Source organism: Lathyrus oleraceus, chromosome 7 (assembly GCF_024323335.1).
Source record: "Lathyrus oleraceus cultivar Zhongwan6 chromosome 7, CAAS_Psat_ZW6_1.0, whole genome shotgun sequence".
NCBI lineage: Eukaryota > Viridiplantae > Streptophyta > Magnoliopsida > Fabales > Fabaceae > Lathyrus > Lathyrus oleraceus.
This window is the reverse complement of record NC_066585.1, coordinates 275,397,995-275,424,119: the sequence shown is the minus strand read 5'-3', so window position 1 is coordinate 275,424,119 and position 26,125 is coordinate 275,397,995. Positions and strand designations below refer to the sequence as shown.

The window sequence follows — 26,125 nt, the reverse complement described above, 5'->3', positions numbered from 1 at the left end:
AAGAATTAATTCAATAATAGTTATGAATATCTTATATGAGTCTCAATGATCTCTACATGTTATATTGATCAAGTTTTCTTCAAGAGTTTGAGGGTGATTTGCCTTGGAAACCCTAGTTTGACTGGGTATCTTGAGTAACTTCTCCAATAAGCTATCTCACCAATTGATCAAATTTCTCAAGGGACACTTCAAAATGCATCATCTTATTCATATATAATATATCATGAGCCAATAAAGTCAAGAGAATTGGAAATTAGCAAGTTGGTTGATGGTGGTTGGCCAGATGAATTCATCTAATCAAAACTGGGTCTCCCTAGACCCTATCTCCTACAATTTTCACCATATGAAAATTATTCCAAGAGAAAACTTACTCTAAATGACATTCCAAACAACTTTCATGTTGAGACCTAGATCTAGTTTTTCTTTGAAAATCATTTTCTATGTTGAAACATTATAGGTCATTTTGTCTAAACCCTAATTTGAAAGTCAACTTCCCAAGGCCATAACTTGCTCAATTTTTATGAGATGAAAGATTTCCGAGTTGCACAATCAAATTCAGTGAGTCTACTTCAAATTTTATGTTTGGAGTTGGAGCTAATTCAACTTTTTTGAGCATGTGATATGAGGCTACATTATAGGTCACTTTTGACCTATACCATTGATCAGGTGATTTTTCCAAACTTCAAAAATGCATAACTCTATCATTTCAAATCCAAATGATATTAAATTGGTGACTATTTTGAAGGTATTTGATATATCTACAACTTTGATGAAGACACTTTTCTCATTTGAAGCTCATGTAAAAAGTTAAGCAAGGTGGAATATTGAGACATATGGCTTGACACTTAGGAAAATTTTGATATGTAAAAAATTTCCAAACTTCCACCTCAAATTTATCCAAGTTCTAAGCTCCAAATGAAAAAGTGTTGAACATGAAAGTTGTTCCTCTTGATCTCACCTTTCCAAAGAGTTCAAATTCATTCATTTTGGACAAGAAATGTATAGGTTGCGTATGGTTTAAACATGGTGACATCACTTAGCATGGATCAAACTTCAAACATCAATGTGCATTTGCCTTGCAATCCAAGCTTACTTTAGAGCATCTGATGTTCATTTGTGGACCTCAAACAATCATTTCATGGGCCTATGCGCGCCCATGCACCATTACATCACCATTTTCCAAAATTGGAAAGTGAATTAGAGAGTGCAATTATCAACCATTTCAGCTATAAATAGAGCTTCAATTGCTCAGAAATACACACACAATCGCACCAGATTTGATCCCCTATTTCAAACCCTCAATTCTCAAAGGATAAGCCTGAAAAATTCTCTTGAATTTGAGCTTGAATCTCCACTGTTTTGGAATTCAATTCTCCAGGAATCCATAGCTTCTAAACCATTCAATCCTTCTCCTGCAAGCAAGTGGAGTGAGATCAAGCACAAGCAAGAGCAAGATCATTTGAATTCAGACCTTCATTGAAGGTATTTTCCAGAAATTTTAAACTCTTCGATTCTCTCTCTCTCTCTCTCTCTCTCTCTCTCTCTCTCGGTCTTCATTCTTATTAGAGAGAGCTCTCAATATTTTGAAATCCACCCATCTATACTTACTCGTATCAAGCGGATCCATAAGATTGGTACTTCTTCGAGGTATCTCATCAGGCCGAAACTAGTATACCGAGTTCCAAGCTTGAGATAATCTTTAATCTCGTCATCACTTGAATACCGACCAAAGGTGGTCTCGCGCCGCGAAAAATACTTGAGTGTATCGCACGCTCGAAGATATAACAGAGTCGTCACCAAACTTGAATGAACATAACAAATATCTAGAATATAATGAATATATAAAAGCAATAAAGATGCAATAAAAACAAAGCAGATAAAAGGTAAATAAATATGCAATAAGATAAAGCAAGTAACGTAACAAAGATAAACACCCAAACATGCAAGGAAAGAAACAAAACTAGGTTTGACTTGCTTATGAAATCCCCAAGGGAAAGAGAAACGGGTAATGAAATCAGTAATGTAAGAGGAAGGTATTAGCACCCCTCACATCTGTTGTACTTAACAGGGGCCATTTTGATTGTTCTTTGCATGACTGAGTGTTATATCTAAAGGTTACTTGCAAATGATAAAGGGAAAAAATTGATAATTAATGTGCTCGCCAAAGATTTGAACCTTCCTGCCTACTTATTCTTATATTGTAATAAGTAAAGTAGAGCTCTATAGTTCATGGTAGAAAATACGGATGTGTTTTTTGTTTTTAGGGAACAATTATAATTGTATCCTAGAATTTTGTAGACATTAGCTGATTTTGATCCTTGTTCGGATGCTCTTAGCTTTTAGTCGGACTGCTAAGGAACAAATTATAACAGTTCTTTTATGAAAATAAAAGTTGTTCTAAAAAAGGTTTGTGTGATAAAAAGAAAAAGAAATAGTTGCTTGAATTTAATTAAAAGAAGAAAGTTACTTGAACTACAAAAGAGTTGTGAAATGAGGAAAGTGTTATGTGGATGTTGTGAAAGTGTTGTTTGGACCAGGAATATGTGGTTTGAACCCATGGGACATGTGTGTATGAACCAAAGAGTGTGGCGTTAACCAATAAATGTTGTGGCCAATGCAAAATTATAGGATTTTTCCTTGATCCAAAGATCAAGACCTACAAGAAAGGGGGTTGCCGGAGCATGGAGCTCCACAGGGCAATGCGTGAGTGTTGTCGGAGCATGGAGATCCACAGGGCAATACATGAGGGTTGTAGGAGCACGGAACTCCACAGGGCAATGCATGAAAAGGGTATTGGTTCAAATATGGGTGTTTAACCATGAGGTGATTAACCCAAATAAGGTATGAATGTCCAAAGAATTTTGTGTTTGGTCTAAAGAGGCAAGTATAATTGATGTTGAAGTGTATGTGGGGGAGAAGACTTGACAGTTATTCAATTTGAATTGCACTAAAGTCTATGAATGAAGGTGAATACTTTGAACAACTGGGTTAGGTGTCTTGTATCCAAAGATATTCAGAATAAGGATAGAATTACTCCCTCACATTCCTTCTCCACTACTTAAGGCTCGTGGCACACAATTCATATTGTAACTGGCAAGTGTTGAAAGAAAAATATTTTATTATGCTTGAAGGTTGAAGCAGTGATCCAGTCTTAACGTCTAGAGTCTTCAAAGCCTTGTATGGATGCAGTCTTGAACTTGAGTGTGACTTAAGATCTAGTGCAGTGCGATTACAGATATCTAATTTAATCAAGTGATCAAGGGACTTATGATCACTTGTTTGGATATAAGAAGAAGACAATGATACATGCAAGTGATTAATTGATCAAAGATGAATTTGATCAACCAATCAATCAGGGACTAAGATCATGTTAAAGATATTTCAAGCACACATGTAGCACTAAAGACTAAAGACTAAAGAAATGAATAATCATGAATACTAATTTCTAAAGAAAATAATTGAGAATTAACTCTAAAACTAATCCTAATTAATTTATAATTAAAATATAAGTATTAAATAATTATTAACAAAAATGTAATGTATTTTTTATGTATTAAAGTGTGTAACAAAAAAAGATTAAAACGTGTGGAAAAATAATTAAAATGTATATAAAAAGGATTAAAATATATTTAAAAAGATTAAAATGTGCATTAAAAAAGAAAGTGTGCCAAAAAAAGACTAAAAATCAAATTGATAAAAAATGAAAAAAAAACTTAAAATTAAATGCAGGGGGGGTGCATTAGCCCTAGATTGTGTGTTAAGGAAATGAGGCGTCGGGCCTGTTGAAGAGGGTACACTATGCCTAACAAGTTAAGGCCTAAAGTTGTATTGTTATGGTGGTTCATCAGGGGGGTGAGTAGATCAGGAGCATTGGGTAGCAAGTGCATATGGGCCTAATGTGTTTTGAGGCTCAATACGAAATGAAAGGGAAGAGGGATCATTCAGTAAATCTAATTTCACATTTTTCATGATTTTTTTGTTCATCTCTCTCGGTGTAATCTTCTTCTCCTTTTTCGAATTCTTAGTTCGTAGGAGAAATCGATTATTGTTGATGTTGTTGCTCTGTGTTGTTGTTGTTACATACGCATGAGAGGATAATGATGAAGTAGAGGGGAAAAATACAGAGAGAGAGAGAGAGCTTCAGAGAGAAATCTCATAGTGCTTCAAGGAGATTGAGAGTGATTCAGAATATGATTGTTGATGATGAAATGAAGGTGAGTGAAGGTTATGTAGAGGAGATTGTTAACTGATTCGGGAAAGCTATGGGGCAGGTTGTTACAAGTTATGGCACAGTTAGATTCAAATGAAGATCAATGAAGAAAGTTGTTTTGAGTTAACATTGTGAAACTGTTTCTGTTAAAGTAAGTTAGAGGATGATTGGAGTGTTAGTTGTGTTAGATTTGATTTTCTGTTAAGGTTAGTTATGAAGAGCGTTGTTATGTTAGTTCGAATTGAATTAGTTGAATGGAGTTAGTGAGGTTGTTAGGTTGACATTTTGAAGTTATGAAGAAGTTAGTTTGTGTCAGTGAAGAGTTGAAGTTATGTTAGTGAATTGTGAATGTGTTAGTAAGGATTTGTAAATGAGATGCTAAGATTAGTTTATTTGAGTTAATTGGTGTTGACAGTGGGAACTTTGTTTGAAGTTTTGATAGTTTGAATTAGTTACATCATGAACTGTTAGAGGAATTTGCAGGCTGTTAATAGAAAATGAGCTAATCATGTTGGTTTTTATGCTAATGTTATGAGTTTAATGATACATTTGGTTAGAATGTCAGTTCAAGTGTTAATCCTCTTTTGAATTTTAGTTACGAATGTGATATAGTCAAATTGTTAATTGAATTGAACTTGCAGTTAGTTTATGTGGATGAATTGTTAGCATTTTGAAGTTTGAATTGAAATTAGTTTGATGTAATGAAAAACAATTAGCTTGACTATTGAAGTTTGAGAGTTAGGCTGCCATTGTTTGAACTGACATGGCTTTTGGATCGTTTGTGGAGTTATTTGGACTGTTATGGTATTGTTTGATGCGTTTTTTGGTTATGGATCTATGTATGTGTAACTATCATGGCTATGCTTGCATGAGTTATACTTGTCATGGCTATGGATTGTGTATATGGTTATGTTTATCCATGTATGGGCATGAATCTTAATTGTGCATTGTATGCGATTTTGCAGAGCTGGTGGGATCATGGAATGGAATAATGTTTTGGCATGACATTTTGGTCATGAAGGCATGAATCAAGATTGGCATGGAACATGGAGAGGTCATGGCCCAAAAAGACAACATCAAGAATTATGAAGGTTTTAAACAAACATGGGAAGGATTATGAATGAAGGAAAAAGTAGAATTAGGGTTTAAGATAGTTAGTTGACTTTGGTCAACTGTTTGACAAAAAAAGTCAATAGTTGACCAAAATTCAACAGTAGGCCAAAATGATGTACTTTTGTATGGACTTGTAATGTGAAATGCATGTTTTGATAATGAAAATGACCTTTGAATGGGTTATATAACTTGTGTTTAAAGAAAGGTAGCTTCCCTCCAAAAGTTTGAGTTTGAATTTGATCTTGTACTTGCATATGACCTTAAACTTGAATGAATGAGCTTTAAATTGCAATGCCTTGCATCAACTGAAGAAAACCAAACAAATTAACCTTGTGGGGTTTCAACAGATAATGGCAAATGTAAAGGGGCAACCTCCCATGTTTGAATTGCAATGATCCATAAATATCGTAGGCCACAATTAGGATCCAAGAGAGAGATTTAGCCACTAGCTATTATGTCCATAACACACCGTCTAAAGATGCATAATGAACCAATCTTGCAAACCCTAATCCAATGCCTTATTTCTTAAATTAGAAGTAACCTCTGAATCAAATGATGTCAAAAATTATAATTGCAAAAGAATGACTTAAATGATAATGAGTATGCAGATGAAATGAGTTATGGGCCAGATAAAATAAAAAAAAAAGTAGGAAAATTTGGGGATATGACATGCGGTATGGTATGTTTTGATGAAAGTGAGAGCTTCTTCCATGTTCAGAGCAGTAACTTCCACCTCCAATGAAGCCAAAGCAGGAAAAACTGAATTTGTCGTGGCTGCATATAGAGCAAGCGCATAACTGATTGTGCAATCACTTCTAACACCCTCTTCAGAAATGAGGGCGTCGAAGGAAGATTCATCAAGAGAAGTTTTCCTACCAAGAGAACCTCTCTGATTCAGAACTATCAGACACATTTATGAAAATTAGAGTGGAATAACTAACAATAGATTGGTTTGAATCTAAACTAGCGGAGGTTTCTGCTTTAACGAAGGGAGATGAACCACTACTCAGAATCACTAGATAGGTCCACAGGATGAACATTCGTATGAGACATAGTGATAATAAAGAGTAGAAATGAGAAAATAAGCTCATGGTAAGAATGGTACCTGTAGAAAATATGGACAGGCGAAGAGAGTAGAGGTTAAGTGCAAAGTAAGAAAACTTTATTCCAAAAGAAAGAAAACGCTCAAGCAAAGACTTCTGAAATGAAAAGGAAATTACTCTCATAAAAAGGGGAAGCTAACTTTCAAGAATGTAGAAAAATTCAATCAAAAGACAAAAAAAAACTTATATAGAAGAAACAAGCAACGAGTCAGATCAAAAGATGTAAAGTTAAGAATCAACGATCAAACTTCACCTTGGAAATACAAGTGAACTCAAATACACTCGAATGCCTTAGAGAAGAGTATCACACTCTAACCTGCGAGTCTAAGGCCATTTGCCTGAAAAATTGGCGAAAGGTCTCACTGATAGGAAATGCATTTAATGCATTTGTTCCCCCACTACTTTTGTAACAGCCTCATGATCTTCCCACTTTTTCTTACCGTCGACTTTGGTATCAAGATGACGGACACAACTTCTAAAATACTTTCTGCCTTATAAAACACTTGGCTAGCCTTGGAGGAAACTGTTATGAACCGGTCAAAGGCCCAATACAAGCAAGATCCCGATATTAACTCCAATGCAAAGTCCAATCAAAATTATTTATCATATATAACTGACACGTGTGGGATTTAAAATAAACTTTTCTGATCTCATAATTTCACTTTATTCATCTTAAACTCAGTAACTGACTTTGATATTAGAGTGTTAAATTTGCCTAATCACTCACGCGTTGTTGTATTAGAGATCAACATCACCGCATCAGAAGTTTATCATCCATAGTTTTGATTACAGCTTGGAACAATATGATACTTCCTAAATGAATGATGTGCATTGAACACTCTGTTTACCTTAAATTTTTTATTTAAGTATGTTGTGAAAATGATACCGAAATAACAAAGTATAATCGATTTTTTGATCGGTAAGAAACCCACGTGGGTAGAAAAAAAAGAAGCAAGAATAACACAATAAAATTGGTTATAAACTGTTATTCTTTAGTTTCTCTTCGAAACAAAATTACAAGTGTTAGAGAATAACAAATAACCTCTCTCACCCTAATTAGGATTTGTGTTATGCAATGATGAGAGACTAGTATGCTATTTATGAGAAAACTAACACACTAAACTAATGAACTTTTACACACAGGTCAATCACACAAGCTAACTTAGAGAACAAATTAACTTAAACAATTGAACATTACAAACAAAACAAATTCGACATGCTCACAATCGTAATATACTCCAATTACAACATATAAACAGATTTCGACGACATGCTAAGGTTCTGTCGAATTATCAAATCAAAAAACTATCATTCAACCATATTAGAGTTCGATTCAATATTTCACAAAATAATATTAAACTTAATTTTTTCATAGCGTAATTATTCAACGAATTCTTATGATAAAAGACTTCACAAAGATTTGATATAAATAAACACTAGTTCAAAGAGAGAATTCTTCACTTTCAACCTTTGATGTATAAGTTAATATTAAAAATGTTAACATCACAATAAAAAACTATTATATTAAACATGTAATATTTTATAAAATAAAAGGCGGTGGACATTATAGAAGAAAAGCAAAGTCCTATTTGAATTGAAACTGAAGTGAACTAAACTAAACTAAATAAATACTCTACTAGCTAAGACACATAAAGAGCAATTGGTTGTGATTCGGTGAAAGAGTCACGAGAGCAGCAAGAAGAGAGAAAAAAGGCTAGTCACAGGAATGGAGAGGAAAAGTGGAAAAGCTGTAGATGTTCTAGATGGTTCTAATATTATGGAGTTAGTTGGAAACAAAGATGTTTTCAGCAACTTCGTGAACCATAAGTTTCAAGAGTTGGATCGAGATAGAGATGGTAAACTTTCTGTGAACGAACTCAAACCTGCTGTTTCTGATATTGGTGCTGCTCTTGGTTTACCTCCTAAAGGCACTAATCCTGATTCTGATCACATCTATTCTGAGGTAATTACCTACTTCTTTTTCATTTCGTGCTAATTAATTACGCATATAGGATTAATTAGTACTAATTAATTTGAATTTAAGCTAAATAAGTATCCATGGTTATCTTATCTTCATGGTTATTTATTATTATTATCACTGCTCAGAGAAACTGTAGCGTTAAACCCTATTAGTAAGAAGATAAGGATATGAATTGTTTTTGTTACTTTTTTAGGTTTAATTAGGTTAGTACTATTCCAAATTCTAATACTCTTTTGTCAGGGATGAAATAAAATAGTGTAATAGTGTTGTGATCGATGTCATTACCTTCATCATATAATTTGTTGTTTTGTTTTTGCTATTGTTATTTATTTATTAGAGAAAGTAGGTTTAAGTAGGGTTTTTTTGTGGTTTAGATTATATTAAGGAAAATAGTTTTAATATTTTTTATTCAAATTTAAAATAAAAAATTAATTTTATAAGTAAAATTAAATCAGTGTATAATTTTTATAATTTTTTTAGGATTCTATCATGTTCACTCATTATTTTATTTGTTTTTTATTTATTTGTATGTGCACATTTGTCATAAATAAATGAGTCGGTGGTGTGACAAGGCTTTTTAGTGGCAAAGTTGTAGTTGATTTTGCTGCCCCTACTTAACTTTTTGTTTTCATTTTCTTATCTCTATACATAAAAGAGGAATCTTGCGGAAATTACTCGGTTGATATTTTGACTATGATTAGTGTCTAATATAAAAATAATGATTGATTTGCTCTGTTTAAACTACTAGATTAAAATCTAATTATTATTAAGTACTTAGTACTTAGACAATGCATGGTAGTAGAAAATATTGAATTTGACTTTTGTGAGTGCATAAAGTCAACATGCTATTATCATTCAACCATATATTATATGGCTCTGGTTGATGGCTGCATTCCGAAGGCAATGTTTCTGGCTGGGACAAGCAAATAAAAGGAGTTTTTTTATTTGTGTGGCATAGTTTTAAAAAAAAAGGTAATGCTAATAAGAAATCTATTTATAGAATGTTTATATTGGAAAAAATACTAAAAATAATTAATTAATTTTTTTAATTAAAATTAATGTATAATTTCCAATTTCTAACACAACATTTTTTTATATGAGGGTACAAATTAGTATTACCCAAATATAAATTAGTTTTAAATATTTCTTCTCTATTGTAAATCAAAATATTTGTAGTTACAATTTTCCTTTCTCATTTCATATTTTCCAAAACCTCTCCCCTTCCTTCCATCATTTCTCTTCCTTTGATAAAAATATCTCCATGAAATCAATCTGACTGTGAGACAAACATGAACTGTTTATAAAACCTCCAATTGGTATTCTAGAACACTTGTAACTTGACATCTTTAGAATATATGAATAGTAAGTTGTTTTAGCAAAATAAGAAAATAATTTTCATTTGACAAAATCACCCACTGACTTATACTATAGATCAAATGGAGTATATCAATACATATATGTGAAAGCACACATTTAGTCAAACAAATTGAAAAACATACATATACATGTGTTTGTACATATAATACTGTATTTTATAATAATAACTTTAGTTTTTATTGCTGATAAGAATTTGTCTTTGTCTTTGATTAACCATTATATTGAACCAATAAGGAATCATTTCAACTTTTTTACATTTGACTTAATAACTCCTCAGGTTTTGAATGAATTCACACATGGAAAGCATGAAAAAGTGAGCAAGACTGAGTTCAAAGAGGTTCTTTCAGACATTCTGTTGGGCATGGCTGCTGGACTCAAACGAGACCCGATTGTGATACTTCGGATTGATGGCGAGGATCTTCTCGAGTTTCTGAATGGTTCAGTTTATGAACCCGAAATCGTATCCATTTTCTCGCAAATTGAATCACCTCACGCATCTCTTCATGATCTTATAATTCAAGCTCTCAGCAAACTCAATGTTGATCAAGGGATTCCTCCTACTTCTGATCCTTGGGTAGCCAATTCATACCATTAAAAAAGTTGAACTATAAAAAATTTTGCTATGGAAGTTTTAAGTTATTGCTATATTTTTCGGAGCATTGTGGCTTATGATTCTATGTGTAGGTTATTAACAACATTGTGGAACCAGCACTGCTTTCTGGACGTGGATCTAGTTTGAATAAGCCAGTTTCTCAAGAGATATTTATTGAAGAATTTAAGAGAGTGGCATTGCTCGTAGCGAATCGTCTTCGGGAGCAACCTGTCATAGTTGCTCATAGTGAAAGCAAATTTGATGGAAGTGGTGTTAAGAGACTATTATCAAATAAGTTTGAATTAGACAAGGTTTGGATATTGATTCCTTGAAATATATTTCTTGTTCTTAGCTTATTCATTGATATATACTAGTAATTAACTAATGATGGAATGCAGATTTTGAACTCAGCTATAGAGACTATCCCTAAAGATCGTAATGGAAAAATGTCAAAGGATTATCTCCGAGTGGCGCTGGATGTGGTGGCTCCATCCGCTGCTTTACCTCCTTTTGGCGCAGTTCAAGAGGTTTGTCATCTCTTCTCTCACACATCATCATTTTTTGCTTGGTATATTATGTCTAACTAAGACTAAAACCAAATTGAACATTCATCTGAGTCGAGATTAGTCGTAGTTTAACCATAAAAAAATAAATAGAAATTTTATTTAACTATGTTTTAACGGTAACAAATATTTTAATGAGTCTTATTTAGTCAAAACTTAATCATGACAAATTTTAAACCTAACAGACCGCCCTGACATTTATATTTGGTTTTACAGATGGATAAGGTTATCGGTGAAGTGTTTAAGATGGTGAGTGCAGATGATGCGAAGTTGGTGAAAGAAGATGAGTTCAAGAAAGTATTAACTGAAATATTGGGGAGTCTCATGTTGCAGTTGGAAGGAAGTCCTATATCAGTTTCTTCAAATTCTGTAGTGCATGAGCCTCTGGGTTCATCTTCTACACTTTTGCAGCCATCCTCTACTACTGAAACAACAATAGCATAGGTGCATCTGCATCTGTGTCTTTCTATGTATGTATGTATATGATGGATGATATTAAGAACCTATAACTATAATAAAATATTTATTTTGGATAAATTATTACTAGCATAATTTTCCTTTTCTCCTATCTTTCTATTAGGCGGCTAACCGCATGAAATGGCTTTGGAACTTTTCCACTATTGAGAGGTCAATCAAGATTTATCGTGATAATAGATTAAGGAAATTCCTTAATATATTGTATCAAACCATTCTGAAAAGAGACCATTCTGAAAAGAGGGAGGTGCATGTTGGTTAATGCAGGATTAAATATGGTCTTTTGGGATGAGGTAGTCAGGAATGCAGTTTATATGATTAATCGGTGTCCCTCGAATGCCTTAGGGATGAAGATACCTAAAGAAGTTCGATCGGGACATCCACCTAATCTCGACAGACTTGGAGTATTTGGTTGTGTAGCCTATGTTCACATTAGGCAATACAAGGTCGAACCTAGAGTTCTGAGATGTATGTTCCTTGGATATCCTGAAGGAGTCAAAGTTTATAGGTTATGGGGCCTATAGCCAGGTCACAAGAGGTGTATCACAAGTCGAGATGTAGTTTTCAATGAAGTTGGGATGGATTTCAAGAAAATTGATGATGTTGGTTGAAGTACCAAGATCTCTGGAGAAGACCTTTAACAGGAAGAGATTCTAGTTGAGGTGGGGCATAATGATGTTGAATTGCATAACTCAGATGAAGTTGAAGAAGAAGCACAAGTTGCTGATGAAAATGAGGAGACTGATAATGACTACCTGATGGAAAGAGACAGGCCGAGAATAGTCATTCCAAGCCATTTCAGAGACTTGGTTATGCAGATCTCATTACTTATGCCTTAATCTCTGCAAGTGAAGTTCTTGATGAAGAACCTAGAGACTACAAGGAAGTTGTGAGGAGTCAAAATAAGACTGAATGGATGAAATTCATGGATGATGAGATGAAATATATTCACCATAATAACACCTAGGAGCTAATCGAGAAACCTTCAGGGGGCAGGTTAGTCGATTGTAAGTGAATTTTCAAGGTTAAGGAAGAAATCTGAAGAGTGATGTCGAAGCGATTTAAGGCAAAGTTGATTGTTAAGGGGTTCACTCAGAAAGAAGGTGTTGAATTCAATAATGTGTTATCACATGTTGTAAAGCAAAGATCCATTAGGATGTTGTTAGCCATGGTGGCAAACTTCAACCTAGAACTTGAACAGATGGATGTGAAGACCGCCTTCTTGTATGGTGATCTGGATGAAACAATCCTGATGAGGCAACCTAAAGGGTATGTAGAAAAAGTAAAGGAAGATTATGTGTGCAAGTTGAATAGGTCGTTATATGGCCTGAAACAATCTCCTCGACAATGGAATATGAGATTCGTCAAGTTCATGGCAGATATAGGTTTTACTAGGAGCTAGTTCAACCACTGTGTTTACCTCGGATTTTGACCTGGAAGATCACTTGTTATTTTCTTGCTTTATGTCATGACATCCTCATAATAAGCAACAGTGTTGAGGATGTTATAAAGGTGAAGGTTGAACTTAATAAGGAGTTTGACATGAAAGATCTAGGAGTTGCCTCCAGAATTCTTGGGATTGACATTCAGAGAGATAGAAATCAGTCAACATTATGCTTATCTTAAGAGATATATCTATTGAAGATTATTAACAAGTTTGGTACGTGAATTCAAAGCTTGTTGTAACACCGACTACACCTTAGTTCAAGTTAAGTACGACTCAAAGTTCTAGTACTTAAGTCGAAAGGGCCTATATGAATAGCATTCAATATGCTAGTATAGTAGGTTCTTTGATGTATTTTATGATATGTACTAGGCCAGACATAGCATATGCAGTGAGCCTTGTAAGCAGGTACATGGTCAATCCTGGAAAGACACACTGGCAAGCATTGAAGTGAATTCTAAGGTACATAAATGGGTCTCTGAGCAGAGTATTGATTTATGTGGATGATATTCTCATAGCAAGCAACAACATGCAAAACACATGGATCCCTTATAACATTTTGATACCATAGACTGAATGACTCACAATTTCATCTAGAAGGGTACTTTCTATAGAAGCATTAATTTAGTTTTGTCGGCAAAAATATCACAACAATAATTTATCTATTCATTTCCTTCATAATATTATTATTGGGCTCGCGATTAAATTTAACCCCAACACAAAAGTTGTCTTCGTTTGGTTTGATCACCTAATCTGCGTCTACCTACCATGAACGGCTACTTTCGGATCCTCCATAATAAAGAAGGTTCTATTAATTATAAATTACAATCTTGGTCTTGGTTTCATAGAATTAGTCGTTTCTACCTCAACAAACTCATCCCACAATATTATCCCCATCAAGTCTCATTCATATAGGTATCGTGAGATATTGGATCGAACTCTAGTATGGTTGAAGGGTAGCTTCTTGGTTCGACAATCCGACAGGATCATTGGCATATTGTCGAAGTCTGTTCACATGCTGTAGTCGAAGTATGCTAGGATTGTTAGCATCTCGAATTGAGTCTATTTGTTATGCCCAGTTGTTTAAGTTAGTTTGTTCTCTAAGTTAGCTTGTGTAATGGGCATGTGTGTAAAAGCCTATTAGTTTAGTGTGTTAATTTTCTTATAAATATCATACTAGTCTCTCATCATTATACAACGCAAATTCTAATTAGAGTGAGAGATGTTATTTTCTATTCTATAACATTTGTAATCGTGTTTCAAATACAAAGTAAAGAATAACAGTTTATAACCAATTTTGTGTGCTCTTCTTCCTTCCTTTTTTTCTGCCCTTGTGGGTTTCTTGCAGATCAAGAAATCGATTATACTTTGTTATTTTTGTATTGTTTTCATAACAAATTGGTGCGGTGAGCATGGAGAAGATGTCGTCAATAAAGTATGAGATTGAAAAGTTCACCGAAGCGAACGATTTCGGTATGTGGCGCTTGAAGATGAAAGCCCTACTAGTTCAGCAGGGTTGTTTAGAAGTGTTGAAGGGAGTCGAAGCCATGGACAATGTGTTAACGGACAAAGAAAAAACGAATATGGTAGAGAAATCCCACAATGCCATCTTATTGAGCCTGGGTGATAAGGTTCTTCGGGGTTATGGGTGAAACTCGAAAGTTTGTACATGACCAAATCGTTGGACAATTGGCTCTACTTGAAGCAAGCTATGTATTCATTAAAGATGAGTGAAGACAAAGTTTTGGCTGAGAAGTTAGATATTGTCGCATCCGCGAAAAAACAACCGGCGGGCTGAAACAAAAACAACACAGAGCCGCCACTGCGCGTTATTTATCCCAAGATAGGGAAAGGAAACGCTCAGAGAAACCTGGAAAGGAAATGGTCTCGCGACCAAAGAGAAAGGGTAAGGGAGTCGGTTACGCAAGGGGAAGGTATTAGCACCCCTCACGTCCGTCGTACTCGACGGGATCCACGCTCTAAGAAAAGAAAAGGTTGCTAAAACACCACACACACACGCACCGAAGACAACACAGGTGGGGTTAGGAGGAAGAGAGCTCGATAGGACATCGCATCCTATGCCTACGTATCTCGTCTGGAACGAGAATCAGAGCTGCCGTAGTTCGGCTCACGCACGCCAAACAAGCAAACAAACACACCGGCAAACATGGAGCCTGAATGCCAATCACTGGACTTACATCAGCATCCGAACCAAAACGCACACCAGAAGGCAAACGTGGAGCCCGACCGCCAATCACTGGACTTACGTCAGCATCCGAACCAAACATACACAAGAAGGCAAACGGGGAGCCCGATCGCCAATCACTGGACTTACGTCGGCATCCGAGCCAAAACGCACACAAGCAGATAACAAGTGAACACACACAAAAAAGAAAAAAAGTGCCCGGAGAGACCTCGCACGGTCTCCTGCCTACATACCTCGTCTGGAACGAGGATCAGGGCGATGTAGTTCCCCTGAAAGGGAAAGAAAATCTAGCCAGAAACCAAGGGAAGACACACTACCAGGGAGCTGTACTCGAGCCTAGTGTTGTCATGCATCATTACCCTACGTTGAGGTTTCTACCTACTTGCACAACTGCAAGCTAATCCTATCCAGGAAGAAAGCAAGCATACAAGCATACAAGCAAAACAAGCATTTTAAGCAAATGTTCACATAACACACACTATAACCAATCAAGTGAGGCTCACACAATGGGTTTGACTGCCGAAGCAAGTCATCTGTACATGGGTAGTATTCGCTCTTAACCTTGCCATTGCGAGGCTAAGGCGAAGCAGATGAAAGGTGAGTGAAGATTAGACTTCACAGCTCTTATCCCTGACCAGGGAGAGCTTCAGACAAAGGAGCGTGGGTCCAGAATGGAGGGACCCTTCTACGCTCAAAGACTCTGACTCGATTGTGCAACAACACAAGATCTTGGGTTTGTGTCCCAATGCATCAACACACAGCCGTGTGAGCAGAGGGACGACTCACAGAATAGTGGGGGATAGATTGCATATCCCTTTGATCCACCAATTGCCTCATAGAGGTCTTCACCTGCTTGGCACAAATGTAAACAACCACAAACATCGCCTCTTAAGGAGGACTTCAGACAGTTGCCTGGCCAGATAACAGGCCAGATCTTCCAGACTACATGAAGAATAGAAGTCCTACCTCAAGTGGTTTAAAAACCAAGCAGGAGCAAGCAAGTTCTTAAAGAACTGTAAGCGACTAAATGTACCTGAAATCAATCAAGTATCATCAGTACTCAGACAGACAAACAGTAAACAGCAAATGGTAATCAGTTAATCTGTACAGACAACACAAGTTAATGCACATAAGTGCAAGCTATAAGCTCAAGCTCAAGCTTCACAACCTACAAAACAAATTCATGTTAGTTTTCAACATCAAACAATCTCAATTTAATTGACTTGAAGCATTCTCCTTAAGCATTATGCATTTCATCCTGAAAAGTCAAACCAAATGTGAGAAACAAGACCACTAGGCCAAGCCTAGGGTCCAAAAGGGAGAAAAAATTCTAAACAGCAAGCAATTCTCAACCAAAATCAAATTAAAACAATTCAAAAACAAATGCAATTGGTCCCATGCTCATACCATTCACCATTACCATTTCATGACCAAAACATGTCAACTTAGGTCAAATACAACACCAAAAGACCAAACAGAACTATTTCACTCAAAAGCATACCAAAACAATTCCAAAAATCCTCAAATAATTCATACCTAAACAGGACATATTCAAGGTATAGCATGTCAATTTTCAGCTCAATTGGACAAAAGAAAGTAAGTCAATGAAAATCAAGAAATCCAGACACAATTATTCAAGCCAATTCATAGCACCAACACATGCATTCACTTCAAAAATTGACAAAACAGTGAGAACATATTAGAAATGAATGGGACCAAAAGCATGATGTCCTACAATGTGTCTACAATCAGCACACCAAATTTCACATTCATCCAAAACCATATGAGAATTTCACAAACAATATACAAACATGTGTCACACAATATTACCAAATGAGCATACAGTGAAGAAAATTATCAATCAATTGGAAAATGCCATAGAAAAATCCATAACAATTCACATGTTATCTCAACACATCAATGATCATTCATGCAAAATTTCAATCCAATCCAACAATCATAGGTCATGCAAATAAATTCAGAAAGTTGACCTAGCTAGGTGTGACACAAATTGTCACACCTAAATTCAAAAAATCATATCTCAATCATCAGGTATCCAAAAATCACAAAATTTACATGGAAATCACCATCAACATATCCAGAATAAGCACAAAAAATTTCAATCATTTCTTTACAAGTATGAGCATTTCATGATAGATATGGTGAAACATGCAAAATAGGCACACATTCTACAAACCCTAGGCTCATTATTTTTCCATTCATGCAAAAAATTCCAAAAAAATATCCATTAAATTCTACACATTCTCATGAGAAAAATGCAAAAAATTGCACTCAATTTGGATGAAAAATGAATGAGTTATTAATTTTTGAAGTTCAATCAATTAAATGAAAAATGAATTGAAAAAGAAGATAGAATAAATATTAAATTAAAGCTGGCAGTGGCGTTTTTGTAATTTTTAAACTACAGACCAAAACGACGTAGTTTCGTTTTAAAACGCTGGCGTGCTTTGATTGGCCAGAAGGCGCGGCAAACACGAAATTCAAAAGCAAAGGCCAAACGAAGGATCAAACACAGCTGGTTCATCACTTCCACTCAAGAATTTTTCCAGAAATCCCAAGAATCACATGAACATCGAATCTCAACAAAAATAAACACGCGTATAGTCATTGGAAAGGTCTAAGCATGAGGATTCCAAATATGTGATCCATTCATCCTAATTCTAACTACATCTCATGGATCGATCGAATTAGGTTTTGGCATCAAATCTTAAAATCACGATATCTCGACCTATAGTTCACTAAATCAAAAACTAATTACATCATAGTGTTCTACATTAAACGCACTTCAAAAAGCATATCACGATTCAAGAAACCATGAGATTCGATTTTAGGTACCTTGAATGGAGCAGTGATGAAACCGTGCGCTTTTGGACGAGATTCTTCAAAACAGATCGAGATTAAGGCTTGGAGAAGTGAATGCAACTTGTAGCTTGATCCAAAACAGCTCCACGCATGAGAAACCTCAATTCACCATTGATGAGCACACTTTGAACAGCTTAGATTCGTGAGGTTATAGCCAAGGAATTGATGAAACAGTTGGAATAGAGAGATCAAAGAACACGAAGCAAAAGGAATTTTGGATTTTGGTGGAGAATTGGAAGAGTTTGATTCAATTTTGCTTGATGAATGTTCTTGAGTTTTGGAGAAAAATGGAGGGAAAAACTGTTGGATTTCTTGTGATTTGTGTTATGATCAGAAGTTAGTTATGATTAGTGATATATACCTCCACTTAATCACACTCTTAATCATCCAATTAACCAAAATGAAATGTGATTAGCAAAAATGCATTTTACTAAGCAAGGGCAAAATGGACTTTTCACATAGGCCCTGTGACAGCTGTATGACAGCTCACACACTCTCCAAATACCAGCTGTGATGTGTTGCAACTTGTCTCATCTTGATTGGCTTTGTAATTCTCAATTTCCATATGTTATGCCAAATTTTGCATTTTAAGTGATAGTTCAAAAATGACTTGGCCAAATATTGCATTTTGAGCACTTGTGACAGTTGAAACAATTTCTAATTTGCATTTGTGAGGTGTTGCAAAAACTCCCATGCCAAAATTCCAATTATTTCTCAACTTGGACCATTTTGCCCTTGGATTTTTAACTGTACACTTGAAAATTGACTTTTTGCATTGACCATTTTTGATGAATTCCAATTATGCACCATGAAAGTACATGTCAAATGGAGTTTGCACATAAAAAGATCACTCAATTTGGACACTCCATGTGGAAGTTATGCCACTTTGATTATGGGTCATTTTTGAAATTGAATGGACCATAACTTGCCAACCATGCATGGGATTTTCAAGTTCTTGGACTTTTTGGAAAGGTGAGACCAAGATCTACAACTTTCATGTTGAACAAATTTTCATTTGAAGCTTCCTTGGACATGTAATTTTGAGGTCACAAACTTTCCATTTTTGGAAACTTCCATTACAAGTCACCTTCTATTTTTGGCAATTTTTGTCCTGACTTGATTTTCTTCATTCTTGAGCTTTGAAATGTCAAATAACACTTGTTTCAACATGAATGAAGTGTATCCAACTCTCTCCCACCTCCAAATCCATAAAAATCAAGCACAGTTGACCACAGTAGACTTTTCAACTGATAGATGAATTTGGCAATGCATTGATCAAGCTGAACCCCAATCTTCTGATGAAATGGCCCAAGGGTGAAACCCTAGCCTCAATAAACTCCATACAATCACATGTTGATCCCCATATCCATCATAGACCCCATCTCCTAGCCATGCCCTGATTGGCCCAATACAACTGATTAGGGTTGACTGTAAGACCCCAATTTTGGCCCTAAGGTCCCTCATGGCCCATATCATCTCATATCATAGCCTCAAGGATCATTGCATGCCTTTGCTTCCCTCCTAGTGGGTAGGTTGCCTTGTGTGTGTGGTTCTTGATCACCAAGCATGTTTTGCATTTGTATATTATTGCTTTTCATATGTTTATCATCCAAAAAGTACAAAAATATTGTCAGTCTAACCTTGTTGCTTGCAGTTGAAGCAATTATCAGCAATTAGGTCAAAGACAGTCAACAGTCAGTCAAAGCAATGGATGATGGCCATTCTTGCAGAATTTGGGCACCATGACCAATAATCAAGAGTTCACACAACTTGGGACATCATTGGAAATCAAGGTCTCAAGGGATTAGGGTTTGAAATTCATCAGAAGTGGTTCAATCATGCAAAACCCTAGAAAAGTCAATAGAAAGTCAAACTTGGTCAACTGGCCATTTAATCAGTGATTTGATGGATGGAATTGATTTGAAGGAGTTCATTCATGCTTATATAAGCCTCATATGTCATGTCCAACCTCATCATGGAAGAATTTGAAGCCAGATCAAAAATTTCCAAAAATGGAAACTGGGCCTGTAATTTTAACTGCCAAAAATGGAAACTTCTTGATCCTCAACTTACATCATGATAAAAGCTTCAAATGAATTTTTGCCCAACATGAAAGTTGAAGATCTTGTTCTCCCATTTCCAAAAAGTCCTAGAACTCTCAATTCCCATGTGTGGTTGGCAAGTTATGATCGAATCGATTTCAGAAAATCTTGAACTTCAAAGGGCCATATCTCTCAAACCGTTTGGCCAATTCTGGTGGGGTTTTTTCCTACAAGTCACATTTGATCCCCTCTTTCCAAAAATATAAATTTAATGAGCCAAAACTTCACCAATCAAAATGGCATATTTTGACTTTTCTTATTTAAATGCAAGTTTGACCAAGAGTTGACTTTTTGATATAAACATTTTTTCAACATTTGGCCAATTGGGAAAGCTCAGAAATGTCATTTAGAATGTGTTTGCAAAGTCAAAATATGCAGTACATGAGGCCATTGCTTGGTTGCTTGAATTGTAAGAAAAGTACAATCTCACCATACTTGTTCATACCATCCACCATGCCTTGCCTTGTACCTCAAAAGAACAGCAATTATGCAGCATTTTTTCTGTCACTATGAACACATTTTGCAGCCATAACCAACAGAAAAGTCATTGCCTTATTTGCTTGGATTTTGCAAAGAAAGTACATTGTCACCATGCTACCACATCTTGCAACCTTGCCTTGTACAGTCACATTGCAGAATTTTTCCCTCATTTCCTGTCATGAAATTGAATCAGTAGCAGCATCAAATGGAGTGAGGACAAAGAAATTCATTGATGCTCACATACTAAGCATGACCTTGCTGCTTGCATTCCTATTTTTCTGTCAAGGACAACCATACCTCCATACCATACTTGTACTGTCCCATTGCAGAATTTTCTCCATCATTTTTCTGTTTTGGATAAACACATTTTGGATAGCATCAGACCTGCAGAAGATGACTCATCCAATAGGTCATTCACCTTACCTTGGCCATGTCCAAAACACACCTGTCATGAAAAACCAATGGCAGCCTCACAAACTATTTTTGGGGGCCAAGGCAAATTGATTGTGGACTCTCATTCTAAAAAAAACAGACATTGCTTGGATGTTCCAATTTTGCTGTCAAAAAGCATCAAAGATACAACCCTGCCACAAGCCAGTCCAACCCTGCATTGCATCTTCAAAACCTGTAAAACACAAACCAACACATTCTCTCAAAAAACTCACCTGCTATTGGCATCTCATTTCTTCTGTCCAAGCTTACACAAACCTGTCCATTGCCACTTCCCAACCTTCTCACCATTTTGAAACTAACAGCCACAAGCAAAAAAGGACATTGCAGCAGAAGATGACCTGATCCACCTGGCTTTGGCATTTAAAATTGTCTGTCAAACTCCACAGTAGAAAGACACTGCCTTGCCAACAAAGAGCAGACCAAAAAAAAAAGGAACTGGACTGATCAAAAAGATTTGGACCTTACTTTGGCCATTTTCAAGAGAAAAGAACTGTCAAGGGAAAGAGGGCAAAGGCAAAACACCAGACCTTGTGCATTTTCTGCTGTCACTTTGGAAATGCAATAGCAGCCACACGACAGAAACTCACATTCTCTCATTCTTGCATTTTTCCACTTTGCATTTTTTCTGCCAAAAGCTTCAAAACGCACGAATCCTCTTCATTGTTTTCTTCATTTGCACAACATTTAGAAGCTTTTTGCAACATCATTTACCAGCTGGAACTTCATCTTCAAACTCTGTTTTCTCCAAGCTACAGCCATGGCAGATTTTGCTTCAAGTGGAATTTGAGTTGCTCGAGCTGATTTGCTTCAACTATACACCAACACCAACCAAAGTCTTCATCTGTTTGCACTTGTATCACCAAAAGAAGCCCTGTTTCACCATTTTCTTCAGATTCAAGTAAGACTTCGAGTTCCACTTTTCTCAAATTAATGCCATGTGTCTTGAAGTTCTTCCCATGCTTGTTCCATTGCAACTTGCATCATTCAAAATGGTTGTGATATGATGGAGAAATCTGGATTTCATTTCTTGTGTCCAAATGCATTTTTGCTCGATTTACCTTACTTGCATTGATTTAATGAAAGTTGATGTTATATCCTTGTTGCTTAATGTTTAATGATGCTATTGGTTTACTTGATTTTGATTTCTGGGCATATGAAATTTTCGAATGCATGATGATGATGAATGTATGCTGTTGTGTTTAAACCCTAGAGCTATGCACCAGAAATTTCTCATGATTGTTTGGTTTGTTGTTTTATGATGTGTTTGCATGAAGAGCATTCTTAATTGCCCTGCTGTGTGATTGATGCAATTCGAATTTTGTTTTGATGATGAACTTGGTTGATGAACATGAAGCATGTTGTTGTGTTAAAACATTTGTATCCTTCCAGAAATATTGTTTCATGTACGCATAAGTGTTGGCTGTTGTTGTTGTTTGTGATCACCTGAACCATTTCCACTGCAATTGCTGTTTACCATGCTGTTTGGATTTCGCATGTTGGTGATGAATCATGAAGCTGAATATGGTTTGCCCTGCTGCTGTTTCTAAAACCCTAAGGCTGCCTAGAAATGTTGAACATGATTGGCTGTTGATTGCTGTATGTTGCATGAGCATTTTGACTGTGTTGCCATTTGGTCTGTATCACTTGTTTTAAATCCATTTTGCTGTGATAAACATGAATGCCTTGCTGCAAAAACCCTAGCTTGTTTCCAGTTCTGTTTTCCCAGAACTCATATGCATTTGGTTTGTTGTTGTTTTGCATGAACCGTGTCAATGCCATGATTGATTGTTGATGCTGTTTGTTGATTGTTGTTCATGATCGATAGTTGAATGCCATGGCTGCTAAAACCCTAGGGTTTTAGAACCCAGTTTTTGAACTCATTGGCCGAGTTACTGTTCCATTGGCAACAGCCAATGAGAACATTTCATTTTGTTTGCCAAAGCTGTGCGTTTTGATTAGTGGCACCCTTATTTACCAAAATGCCATGCGCTGACCAACCTTTGACTATTAGTTCATGTTATGTGTTCATGTTTGCCTCAATTATTCACTCAACTTGCAAAATCCATTTCTCTTTCAATTTAAATCCAAAAATCATGAAGATTTTTGCATCATCTTCACATGGATGTCTAGTATTTGATTGTGATTTTTAATTAATTTTCCATTGGCTGGATTTTAATTGATAATTATTTTCTTGACATGTATGCATAATTGATACATTGTGCCATTCCTTTTGTGAAATTGTCATGACATATCCAATGAGCTTGAAATTTTTTGTGGTAAAACTAGACTCATTCATCTTCATTTTGGTATAAAGATTGTGCATTTATCATTTGTGGTTTGCTAGATATGATTTTTTGAACTAGGGTGTGACAATTTGTGTCACACCAATGATGTGCATCTTCTCAATTTTTGTTCACATGCTTCCTTACATCCAAATGACCTCAAATTTTGCATGAATCATCTATCACATGTCTAGTTTGTGTATGAATTTTCCTGGAATTGATCATGCTGTTTTCCATTTGATTGTGAATTTTCTTCCATGCTTAGTCATTTGTGGACTTTATGTGATACACATTGCCAAATCTTTTGTGAAATTCTCAAATCTTATTGTATGACCATGAAATTTCATATGTGATAACTAGACATCTTGACCTTTGCATTGGTGTTAACCTCATTCATTTCTCTTCTGTTTTCAAATTGATATGATTTTTTGAAGTTGACCCATGCTTGTTGACTTTCATTATGCTTACTTGAATTTGGTTTGACTTCATGATTTTAATTGACTGCCTTCCTCTCATCCAAATGCAATGAAATTTGACATGCTTGCCATGCTAGGTGTTAGGATTGAATGTGATTTATTTGATAATTTTTGAGATTGTTTGGGTTGACTTTTGAATGAAGTCTTGCTGTTGACCTTTTTGTATGCTTCTCCTGCCATGCTTTGCATTCCTTGGTGTATGAAATGACAATGGTGCATGATTTGATTATGAATCCAATTGAGATTGCTTCTTAAATGTTTGAACATGAATTGGGTTGACTTTTCTTTGCTGTTTGACTTTTTTCTTTCACCTTTGACCCTAGGCTAGTCCTAGTGGTCTTTTGAGCTTACATTTGAGCTATTGTTTCAGGTTAAGCACCAATGCCTCAAAGACCATTCATATTTGATTGAGTTGGATCATATATCACGTGCTAACCCTTGTTTTGTAGGTTGACTCATGTAACTTGAGTCTTGTGCTTTGCACATTGGTCCCTCTGTGGTTGACTATTGGGTTATTTCCTTTTGATTTTGACTGTTGAGCTGTTTACTAATTGGTCTGACTTTTGCAGGTACTTTAGTTGCTTAAGTTCTCTGAACTTGCTTGCTTTGCTTTTTAGCATTTGCTTTGAGGTATAAATACTTCTTCTTCATGTAGTCTGGAGACCCGGTCTGTTATTTGACCGGGCAAACTGTCTGAAGTCCTCCTTAAGAGGCAATGCCTGTGTGTGTTTAAATTTGTCCTAAGCAGGAAAAGTCCTCATTTGAGGCAATTGGTGGAAGGTAGGGATAAGCAATCTATCCCCCACTATTCAGTGTGTCCTCTCTTTGCTCCCATTACATGGTTGAAGCATTGAGATAAAAACCCAAGATCTAATCGAGTCAAATATGTGGAGAGAGTTCCATCTTTCTGAACTCCCCCACTTTCTATTATTTGATGCTCTCTCTGATCTGAGATAGAAGCAATGAGGCACACCCCTCATCTCCTATTCATCTGTTTCACCTTAGCCTCTCAATGGCAAGGTTAAGAGCGACCTTCACCTATTACAGTGGACTTTCAAAGTCAAACCCTCTTGTGTGAGCCCCCCTTGTTTGGCTATAGAGTGTGCTGAATGCTTTCATTGATTGATTGTTGTTTTATATACACATGTTTGCTTGTATGCTCTATGCATTTACCATCATTTATTGCTCATTGGTGCATGATCATCTCATTTGCTTTTGTGATGCTATCATTGTTGTTTGCCCATTGAGGACAATTGTAAGTCCATCTCTTTTGGCCATTTGCTCCTATGATATGGAAGGATAGAGTGTAAGACCTCATTGGTCACTCATAGCTTTTGTTTTGTTTGTTTGATTGTGAGGAAGCAATTGTAAGTCCCTGCAAGTTGGCATTTGCTCTCCTGTGATCATGTTGCATTGTTTGATTGTATGTGAGGATACAACTGTAAGTCCCTGCAAGTTGGCATTTGTTTCCTAGGATCATACTGTGTATGTGAGAGTAAGCCCAGACAGATTGGCATCTAACATCCATGTTTTGCTTTCGTTTGTATGTGAGGATACAACTGTAAGTCCCTGCAAGTTGGCATTTGTTTCCTAGGATCATACTGTGTATGTGAGAGTAAGCCCAGACAGATTGGCATCTAACATCCATGTTTTGCTTTCTCTGCTTATGTGAGGTTGCAACTGTAAGTCCCAGCAAGTTGGCATTTGCATTCCTGTGATCATATTGTTGCTTCTGTTTGTATGTGAGGATCCATTGTAAGTCCCTGCAATGTGGCATTGGATTTTCTAGGACCATACTGTGGAGTTAACCTAAGTCCAGACAGATTGGCAGTTAACTTCCATTTCTCATCTTTGTCTTTCTTTTTGAGGAGATTAGTGTAAGTCCATTGAGTGGCCTCTGATATCCAGTTTTATTTTAGGGGATTGGTATAAGACCAATGATTGGCATCTGATATCCGCTTTTGTTGACTTTCTTGTTTGTTTGTTATTATTCATTGCCTATTCCAAAGGACACACTTGAATCATCTTCTATATGATTTCAAGAGGTGAACCTTCTAAGAAGTTTTACAATCCCATCCTCATCCATTCATCATCCATTATGTCCTAAACCTTTTCACACAATATCTTTCAAACTTGACATAAGTGTTGTGCAAATATCTTCATGTTTTCTAACTAAAAACCTGGACCCCAAGTCCTTGACTTTTTTCAAACTCATTTCATAATACTTCCTTTGAATCAATCTTAATCATACTTTGACTCCATTTTCATAATCACAATCAATTAACTTCACCCATTCACTTGTTTTGGCTTTGTCCATTGTTAATCTTTTCACACATTAGCCATAGGTTTCAATTATCATTGTGGTTGATGTAAACCTCACCTTATC

At 36.0% G+C, this 26,125-nt stretch overlaps 1 protein-coding gene and 1 long non-coding RNA gene across 2 annotated transcripts; both read left to right on the top strand.

The window, feature by feature from the left end:
• The first annotated feature begins 3,887 nt into the window (after positions 1–3,887).
• Positions 3,888–5,581, top strand: LOC127108288 (uncharacterized). The gene is made up of 2 exons (XR_007795993.1): positions 3,888–4,361; positions 5,176–5,581. It is a non-coding gene; the product is annotated as an uncharacterized LOC127108288 (long non-coding RNA).
• Positions 5,582–7,997: 2,416 nt separating this feature from the next.
• LOC127108287 (uncharacterized) lies at positions 7,998–11,476 on the top strand. Its single transcript, XM_051045743.1, has 5 exons — positions 7,998–8,389; positions 10,062–10,358; positions 10,469–10,687; positions 10,775–10,903; positions 11,156–11,476. Exons 1-5 carry the CDS (start codon positions 8,153–8,155, stop codon positions 11,381–11,383), a joined length of 1,110 nt encoding a protein of 369 aa, XP_050901700.1. The 5' UTR covers positions 7,998–8,152; the 3' UTR covers positions 11,384–11,476.
• The last annotated feature ends 14,649 nt before the right edge of the window (positions 11,477–26,125 follow it).